The following is a 10,094-nucleotide window of genomic DNA, read 5'->3' as shown; positions in this document are numbered from 1 at the left end:
CTCATTTCTATATATATTGAAATATCCGAAATATTTTATATTTGTGGACACAGTGAACTATATTCATGGTATGACCAAGTACTAGAGAAAAGAAAACCCACGCAAATTCACCTCTAACGTGCAAGGAAAGATCCAGGACTCCCTGGTGTAACGTGATCCTCGGCACTTCTCTCAGTGGAAGAGAAAAAACATACAATTACAAGCTGATGCACACATTTTCTTTACGAGACAAAAAATAGCGTATGCATGGATCGTGGATGCATGTGCAGCTAGCACGGGACAAAACAAGGTAGCGGGCCAGCTGCCAACTTTTCCAAAAGGAACTTGACGATTCATAGGAAAAAAAACAGGCACCAATATTTCGAGGAAAGCTCTGGCAACTGTCCATGTTCTTCGAGCGAGTATGAACGGCTGGGACGCTCTTCTTGCATGCGTGCAAGCCGACGGTACAATTCAATGTTAACCATTAGCAATTGGTTTCCATGCATTCTACCAACGGTACAGGAATTTAGCTGCAAGGAGCTTGAATTCTTTTCCATTTTTTTCAAGATCTACTAGAATTCTGAAGCTAACTGCTCAGTAGAAGAACAAAGTGGGGCGTCCATAATTTCTCCACGTTGAAAAGGAACTATGAAATACTACGTCCAAAATTTAAAACGCTTCGCAGTTCAAAGTGAACTGCAAAAACCGTCTTAGATATTGGTACAGAGGGAGCAAGTCTTACAAGATCAAATTGCAAACTCAACTATGTAGAATACTGCTGTCAAATGGAGAAATATATACAGCTAAGTAAAATAAAGCCAGAATCGATAACCAATACCACACAAGAAAAAGGTGAGAAATGCAACTCGCTACACACCACACCCAGTATCATGACTACGTATCTGACACCTGTGATTCTAATTGTCCAATGCGCAAACCAAATAATTCCCGAGGCAATAAAGAACAGACCGACCCAACCCTCTTATTTGATGGTATATCTAATTCGCCAACCTGTAGCAAAACCAGCAGCTTGGCAACTCAATTATGTGTGTTACATGACTGAAACACTCATCACTCAGCGAGTCCTGCGGCTGTTGGCTGGTTTAGATGGAGAAGATGGATTCTTCTTGGCAAAATCAACAAGATCCTTGAAAAGGGCATCCTCAGGTTTGGGCTGGCGGGATGCGGTCGACACTGATGCGCTCTTCCCATTCTCAGTGTTCCTTTGATTAAGAGAAAGGCTTCCTGTCCGCGTCAGCATCTCATCGTAGCCCCCTTCATTGTTCTCACCAGGAAAGCCATGTTGTTGCTCAAAGAACTGCTGTCTTTGGCCATACCTTGCAGGAGGAGGCGGTAGGGAAACTGGAGCTTGCGCTTCCCATGGAGCTTTTGGAAGATCTTCACTAGTTGACGATGAAGAAAAACCAGGCAGCGCAGTGGGGTTTATAAAGTCATCGTCAGGAAGGCTCTCAAGCTTATTCACAGATGGCTCACTCATAGGGCGAGAAGGCATGGAAAAACTGGGTGCTGCAGTTGGGTTTATGAATTCATCAGGCACATTTTCTGACCTGCTATCATAATTTGGCACTTGATCTGTTTCTGTTTTTGAATGAGATGGTGCAGACATATTGGCTGGGGCCGTTGGGTTGACAAAATCATCTGGTACTTTTTCAGACTTATAGGAGTCCCCACTTAGATAGTCGACACTGCTTGCCTCTGTGTAAACAGGCCTTTTTGTCGATGGTGGTGGAGGAAGAAGTGGGCTTGGGTATGGCCTTTCATTTCTTGGAACAGAAGACATGTTGCCCTGTGCTGCTGCGCCATCCCTTGCAGACCTATAATTTAGTCATGAGGAACGCAATTTGAGAAAATGATAATACAAGTTTTGATGTTGCAGAAACTATCCAAAGCATGGAACACTAACATGGATGAAAAGATAATAATAAAAATATAATGGAAAGGAATACAGCTTACCTGCGGGAAAGCACGGAGAACTCATCTTCTGGTTCATCGTCCTCATGGTGTACATTAAGAAGGGGGGCAAATGAAGCACCAGCAGGCCGAGGAGGGGCTGTCCCTTGGTTTATGTTACCAGCAACAGGCACTGGTATATTTGGAGGGACTCCTTTTGCTATGTCATCATAACGCTGAAGAACACGCTGCAACTCATCATTTAGTCCTAGAGCCTGAAACAGAAGGCTCTCATCACTGCAGAGGGAATACCAGAAGTCCTGTCACATGACAATGTAAAATGTACAGAACCAAAAAGGCAGAGTGAAAAAATGCATACCCAGTATCGCTAACAAGATCCATCACACGAGCATGATAAGAACGACACTGCCCAACAAGGTCAACAATGACCTCCTCCCTCACACCCTATAACATGAAGCACAATCAAATCAATATTTACAGTAAACAGCACTGGCACATGAATGACATACATCAATAGCCAAAACGTCAAAACATCAGTTCTCCTGAATATCACTTCATGTATCTCATGAATACACTAAACAGAGAAGCAAAAGGGCATACATCAACAGAAGTTCTACTTTTCTAAGAATATCAGTTCATTGTCTTAAAAAACAAGGCCAAAACATCAAGTACAAGCGATTCAGGCCAGCATAATGTAAATAGAATAATTCAATTTCCAGAAGACTATTATGTCAGTATCGTTCTCCATTCCATCATCAAACTTTGTAACATTTTATAAGGTAGGCGCCATTACATTCACGTAATAATTCCGCTAAGGGCATCTACAACGCGGGCGATAGCAGCCGGGCGCCAGGATTTATTCCCCAGGCAATGAGCGGTTACGAGGATTAATCCTGGCATCGACCGCCTCCTCGACGCAAAACAAGGAACCGGGCGCTAGGCCCTTTTCCTTCACGAGCTGAGACAAGGCGCTGTTTCCAGTCCGGATGTTTAGCACCGCTTGTTAGCACCTTGCATTGGAATAGACAGCGCTTAGTGCTTTTTAATTTTTCTGGTATTTGTTTTTTTTTGTTTAAGTGTCTAGATAAGCTTTTAAATGTTTATTTGTAGATGCCCTAATGGGAGCCAAATCCTGGTAGGTGAATTAACACTCATGTGCCCTCTTTAACTGGTGACTGCTCGGTTCTCCTGAAATCTACATTCAAGTATTCATATGTACAAGTTAAAGAAAAGAGTACGGCTATTAATTTCTATTCCCTCCGTCAGGGTTTATTGGGCCCCCTTGTATTTTGGGTTCAACTTCGACCATCTATTTGAGTATCAAAATAGTATATGCTACAAAAAAGTGTATTGTTGGATTTGTATTTGAAAGTGGTTTTTCCACGATATAATATTTGTGACATACAGTTTACGTTTTATTGGTCAAATTTATGGTTAAACTTTGGCCCATAATAAAAGGAGCTCCAATAAACCCGGACGGAGGGAGTATTTACGCATTCATGTATCTTGGAGATGGTATGATGTTAAGAATGTTTCATTTGGGTCAAAATGGAATGCTTACAGTCATCTAAACTTGCAGGAAACAACTGAGTTAGCAACCAAGGTTTCAATCATACAATCAAGGGTATTTATGTTACAGGCCAATAAAGTTTTTAACAGCATGAATAAGCTTTTAAATGGGTGGAATGTACTCCAGACATGCCACATGAGTTGGAAGTTGAGTAAACAAGTACTCCCTGCGTCCCATATTAATTGTCGCTGAAATGGATGTATGTAAATGTATTTCAGTGCTAGATACATCCGTTTGAGTGACAACTAATATAGGACACAGGGAATATTTTATTATCCATTACAGACGAAGAGGCCTGATTAACAATGGCACAGTCACAAGACTGAAATACATGAGAATGCATACTGAAACAGCTCAACTCACTATATGTAGATTTACTTACGATCTCTTGAATGTAGTATTAAGATGTAAAACAACAAATAGTAAATCATATCTCTCAAATATAGCATTAAGACGTGAAACAATAAATAAATCATATGTTTATGCCTAATTTTTTTACTAAACCAAGAAAAATGTAAGTCTGGAAGAGATACCAATCATAATAAAAGAAACAAATGAATGCAAAACAGAAAGAAAAAGCAAGACCCTGCAATTATAATACACTAAAACACAAACACAATGCTTTTGAGAAGGTCACCTCTGGGTGTCTGTGGTCAAGTGCATTTAACATCTCATCCAGCACATCCACAATTCCTCGAGCACTCTGGATCTCGCTTAGACTGTAATTCACATTGGACAAGAAAAATGAGGATAGATCAAAACTAAAGAAGTTCTGCAGGGATGAAAAGATAAACACAATTACTAGAATACAATCACTGTTTGATATGATTATGAAAATGAGACCTTCAGAAGTACTCCTCCGTATCAAAATATAAGACAGTGTCAAAAAAACGTCTTATATTTTGATAGAGGGAGTAAATAATATCTTGTGTGTGCCGTAAACTATAAAGCCTTGTCTTTTGTCGCCAGAAATACCTATGCAATTACCAAAGCTTTTTAAACTTAAAATGACCCTAGTTGCATGGATATGAGCCTTTGTTGCACAGGGAGCCAGAAACAAATTAGTAGTCAGTGCAATGCTTCATTGCTACAAGCTAGTATGTTTTTGGGTTTACTGTAAGAACAAATGAGGATAGTGCCAACCACAAAGAGTGGAGGTCCAGGTACAAGAACAATATGCGCTAACTGCTAAGAAATATCCAAGTTATATAATGTGGCTATGAGAGGTGTAGTGTGTTTGATCGATCCTATTGGTTTGATGTTATGTGTGCATGTTTTGCAACCCTTTTTGGCTATGCTTGTTTCAATGAAAATAATCAAAATAAGGAATACTCTGTAATTGTTGTTTTATCGGCGCATACGAACTCACAGCTAATCACAAACAAGTTTGCAGTCACTAGAAAGGAGGGGGTGCAACCAACGGAAGCAAAACAAACAAAACAAGGCACACAAGACAAAAAGCAAACAAAAATGGGATAAGAGAAGATGAATGCAACACTAATAAGTGAACAAACAAAAGGAACCAAATCATAAATCAAATATGCATGCAAAAAAAATACCTCAGGGGAGGTGCAGCAGGGGTACTAGATTGGAGAGAAGCTTGTATAGCTACATCTTCATAGCTTTGACCTGGAGGATATAGATGTGGCTGCCTCAAAGGTTGAGTCTGAGGAGGTGTAAACAGTGGAACTGTATTCTCCTCGCGAGGCGGAAAATCGACACCAGCTGCCTGCAGAAAGAAAAGGAAAGGCATCCTGGTCATGGTTTGTACTGAAGGAATTGCTTAGTAACTCAGCATATTACTGTATATCTACTTCTACTAAGTAGTAAGTATGCAGTGAAAATATGAAATGGAGCAGACCAAAGTCCATGGGAAAAAATAGTTATTAAGCAAAAAGCTGAGAATTATATAATTGTACAACATAGTATAGATAACAATAAAGAAGTCATAAATGGAAGGTACCCTGAGTTCTTGGTACGCAGTGTGGTACTGGGGATATCTCCCGGAAGGACCTCCAAAAGCCACTTGCCATGTGTCAATCAGACTCAATATTTTCTCCCGAACGTTTAAGTCTGGCTGTAAAGATAAATATAGGATCAAAACGGAGGGACTTGAATCTAGGAAAACAATAGTTAACCATTCAATTAGTATCGCCACCTTTTTCTTTACTATCTTAACCATTTCACTTAGTATATCACGCTCAATGATTTGTTGGTAAACAATATCCCCGCAATTTTTGCTTAGAGTCTCTAGCACCTGAGAAAAAGGCAAGATAACTAAATCAGCGTACAATATAGATATGCACATAAGAAAAAATGTATACACTGCTTTTCAAAACAAATGGATGCACACGTGGAAACATAAAACTTAGACGAGACGACATATTTAAACTAAGTGACAAACAGAAGAAGCATTTTTTGAAAATGTATGCATTATTAGCAACTGAAAGTATGTAGAACTTGTGTATTACAACAAGACCAGGCACATTTAACAAAATTTAGAAGATGTTGTACCAAGTCACAACTCCCAATAGTTAAATATACAAGAAATTTCGTAGTACTCACATAAAGGGCCAGAATTTGCACTTTTGAATTCTTATTCCCAAGGCGCTTCTTTAGGAGCTTAAGCGCATCCTTTGCTTGTCTGCATTTCAGGTTCAGCGAGCATTTATCAATATGCTTTGTGTAAAACATGTGAAGATGTCAAGTTAAATTGGAGAGCACTGCCAAAAAATACTGCATTCATAACACTATATAAAACAACAATGACAGCAATCCAATCCAATATACTAAACTAAGCAATATGCAGCACTCACACCATGAACCGAATTATAAAGTACTAATCATTAATACAGAGCAGAGTGGCTCCCATTATTCGTAGTAAGTATACAGATCGCAATTATAATATTAGTGGTCACAAGTTTGAAATCACCCTTTATAGGCATATTGACCTTCTTGAGAGCCTTAGGTAATTCCAGCTATCCATAAAACTCCGGAAGTTACAACTCACCCCCAGGATAGGGAAGAGTAACAAACAAGTTTTATTCCATGTGACTTTGAGTACTCATTGTAAATACTTCATCGCCAAATATCATGGGACATAAAAAACACAGGTTAACAACAGATACCACTGATCCATCACAACTTATTCTCTGAGACTGGTGACTGGCACAGCTAATTATCAACAAACTATTCATCAATTAACAAGACACCTTACCGTCCATGCTAACAACCATACAAACCTAATATTCCAGATTCCTAATAAGTTACAAAAAAAGGCTAGAAACCTAGACAAGCTGCAGATACACCGCAGCAACAAATTGTCAATAACATATTGTAGAGAACACATGGTTTTCTCTAATAACATAAGTCGGACAGGATGGAATGCAACAAATAAGGCCATCAATTTTTTTTAAAAAGAAAAGAACAGCATCAGAACCATAATTAATCTCTCTGCTAGAAAGAATTAGCAGATTAGCAATATTTCAGAAGATTAATCCAAACAAATCATGTTCATGATGAAAGGCAAACACAGAGGGGCGGCCTGTTCATACCCGGGATCCATGTTGATGATGTCGCAGAGCTCGATGTTGACGGCCCAGTCGGGCCCGATCAGCATGTCGCTCGTCGCCCTCTCTGCGCACGCCACGGCCGCCGACATTTCCAAACCGGCCGAGCGAACCCACCACCGCGACCACGCCCAAAAACCCTAAATCCTGCACCGAACGAAATACCCCTGATCAATCAGCGACAAGATCCACCACGCCGCGAAACCCCAGCCCCGACTCGATCCCTCCCTGCCCCCGACCTAGCTCCTGACCCCCAAACCCAAAGAGCCCGAGAATTTTACCGAATCTGAGCGGAGATCAGCGCCGGAGCCGCCCCTGCTCCGATCCGGGGCGATGGTGCCGACGCGCTCGTGCCAAGACGAGGGGGGCGGGGAGTGGGTTCGTGGGAATGGAGGGGGCGGATCAGATTTGTGGCGGACTGGTGTGGGATTGGAGGTGTTCTTGGTAGGAAAGAAAGAAAGAAAGACTGGGTAGAGTGGGTTGGGGTTGGGGAGGTGGGGGAGAAGGGAAAACGCGGGGGGGCGGACGTGGACTTTTTCCGGCGTGAATGTGAGGGCCTGCAATTCTAGACTAGAGTAGCGTTTCGTGTTTTTATTTCTTTTTCGTGTTCTGGGGGGGAGAAAAATCTTGGCTTTATCCGGTGGTTTGGAGCTCTGGAATCTGGATGGTGAAGGGTTTCAGTTTGTTTTGGTTTTTGTTGCTTGGAGCGGAGCGGGGTCAAATTTGCTTTGGGCGGTTATTTTACTGTTGTCGTGTGAATTGAGGGTGAGATCCATGTGATGCTGTTGCAAAGAGCCATGTGATGCAAAGTTTGAGTTTTGTATGGATACTTAGGTAGTAAGCAACCCCCATATTTGGTTTGGGGTATGCATTTCAATGATATCCTTTTCTCTTTCTTTTTTTAAAGACTGTCAAAGTAGTATAAAGAACATCAAAAGTAAAAAATTGCATTCAAGTTCGTAGACCATCTAGCGACAACTACGAGCATTGAAGTGAGCCGAAGACGCACTGCCATCATCGTCCCTCCCTCATCAGAGTCTCTATTTATAGGATTTTTTTGGCGTCGGCTTCACGCGAAGATGGGCCTCGAGGTGAGCACAACCCACCAGGACGCGCATGGGCCCCTGGCGCGCCCCGGTGTCTTGTGCCCTACTCTTTCACCTTCTGGTCCTTCCATAAAGCTTCGGGGGTCTCTTTTGTTCCAAAAAAATCGTCAAAAAATTTCAGCTCATTTAGAAAACTTTCATTTCTGCACAAAAAAACAACAACACGGTAGTTCTGCTGAAAACAGCGTCAGCTCCGGTTAGTTCCATGCAAATCATACCAAAATCATATAAAATTATTGTAAACATGGCATGAATACTTTATAAATTATAGATACATTGTAGATGTATCAGTTCTAGCTAGATCTGTCCATGTGATAGGGTTAGATCTTCCGATCTGTTTGGCTGTGATGGTGTAGTAGCTACTTGTGATGGATTTGGAGCATGCTAGGGGTTGTTCCCATGTGGGCAAGTATTGGTAGCTAGTGGTCATGGATGGATTGGTAGTATGCTTAGATGTGTGGTATGCTAGTGTGCAAGTGTTGAACAAGATCATCCATGTGTCCATGATTAGCACTTTGTTATGATGTGTTGAGTTGTGGTATGCTTTGATGGATTTGTTAGTTTTGTCTTCAACTAGATCATCCATGTGTGCATGTGTTACTGCTAGTTCGATCTGTCCATGTACTGCTAGTTCCTACTGTCCATGTGTAGTGTCTTCTGGTGTTGATGACGCTTACGTTTGTAGGACATGACCACGCAAGAGTATAGTCAGGTCCTCATTCTGCCTGAGAGTCAGTTCCCGCCGTCGTATGTTGAGGACTCGCAACCTCCTATGGACTAGATGCCTATTGATTCAGAGGCTTTCGAGGTGCTGCCTACAGCTCCTGCATTTGTGTTGGCTCAGCCCAATGTTGTTTCTCATGCTGCTGCACAAAAGGCAGCCGCAAAGGATAAGAAGGATGGCAGGGGGGACAACATGAAATGGCAGTTGTTCCTCTCCACTTTTGTTCTTAACAAGATGTGTGAGATCATAGCTAGTGTGGTGAGGAGGTGGGCTTCAAGGAGGTGCACTTAAACCTTGTTGCAAAGTGGGTGTTCAACTTCTGTGGACAGGAGGTCACCTTGACCAAGATGTACAACCACCTGAGGAAGTGGAGAGCGAGGTGGATCACCGCGTCCAAGCTGAGAGACCTCAACGGTGCTTCATGGGATAGGGGACATGCTCGATCCTTCTGGAGGCAGGGCACTACCAAGGCCACATCGTGGTTAGCTCACAAACCATGCCATTCTAACAAACCAGCAATTTAAGCATATGAACCATTGCCATACTAACTAACCTTTCTACCCTATTTCTTCTTAGGCTCACCCCAAGGATGCAGAGTTCCTCAACACTCCTATCCAGAACTACCACCAGATGCAGCAGATCTTCTCCTTCGGGCTAGCAACCAGCAAGCATGCCATGGGCTATGGTCAGTGAGGGAGTCCTGGATTATGGGGTCCTCGGGGATCCGGCCTATGTGACATGGTCCGGACTGATGGGTCGTGAAGATACAAGATAGAAGGCCTTCCCCCGTGTCCGGATGGGACTCTCATTTGCGTGGATGGCAAGCTTGGCGTCCGGATGTATATTTTCCTTTCTTTGTAAACCGACTCTATACAACCCTAGGCCCCTCCGGTGTCTATATAAACCGGAGGGTTTAGTCCATAGAGGCTAAGACAAATCATACAGGCTAGACATCTAGGGTTTAGCCATTACGATCTCGAGGTAGATCAACTCTTGTAACCCCTATACTCATCAAAGTCAATCAAGCAGGAAGTAGGTTATTACCTCCATCAAGAGGGCCCGAACCTGGGTAAAACATCGCGTCCCCTGCCCCTTGTTACCTTCAATCCTCAGACGCACAGTTCGGGACCCCCTACCCGAGATCGGCCGGTTTTAACACCGACAATGGTGCTTTCATTGAGAGTTCCATTGTGTCGTCAACAGAAGGCTCG

The 10,094-nt window shown here is 42.3% G+C and overlaps 1 protein-coding gene across 2 annotated transcripts; it reads right to left on the bottom strand.

The window, feature by feature from the left end:
• Nucleotides 1-733: 733 nt before the first annotated feature.
• LOC100682402 (TOM1-like protein 3) lies at nt 734-7,595 on the bottom strand. 2 transcript variants are annotated; one of them, XM_044508413.1, is made up of 10 exons: nt 7,335-7,595; nt 7,039-7,200; nt 6,050-6,128; nt 5,643-5,741; nt 5,448-5,561; nt 5,044-5,213; nt 4,122-4,203; nt 2,273-2,358; nt 1,957-2,190; nt 734-1,817 (listed from the first exon to the last, which is right to left on the bottom strand). In XM_044508413.1, the coding sequence occupies exons 2-10, from the start codon at nt 7,143-7,145 to the stop codon at nt 1,058-1,060; spliced, it is 1,731 nt and encodes a 576-aa protein (XP_044364348.1). In that variant the 5' UTR covers nt 7,146-7,200; nt 7,335-7,595; the 3' UTR covers nt 734-1,057. The 2 variants fall into 2 exon arrangements, with proteins under 2 accessions (XP_044364348.1, XP_044364347.1); XM_044508412.1 differs by having other exon boundaries at nt 5,448-5,741.
• Between the last annotated feature and the right edge of the window lie 2,499 nt (nt 7,596-10,094).

This window comes from Triticum aestivum, chromosome 4A, assembly GCF_018294505.1.
Source record: "Triticum aestivum cultivar Chinese Spring chromosome 4A, IWGSC CS RefSeq v2.1, whole genome shotgun sequence".
Lineage (NCBI taxonomy): Eukaryota > Viridiplantae > Streptophyta > Magnoliopsida > Poales > Poaceae > Triticum > Triticum aestivum.
The sequence above is the reverse complement of the archived record's forward strand: the minus strand, read 5'-3'. Positions and strand labels throughout refer to the sequence as shown.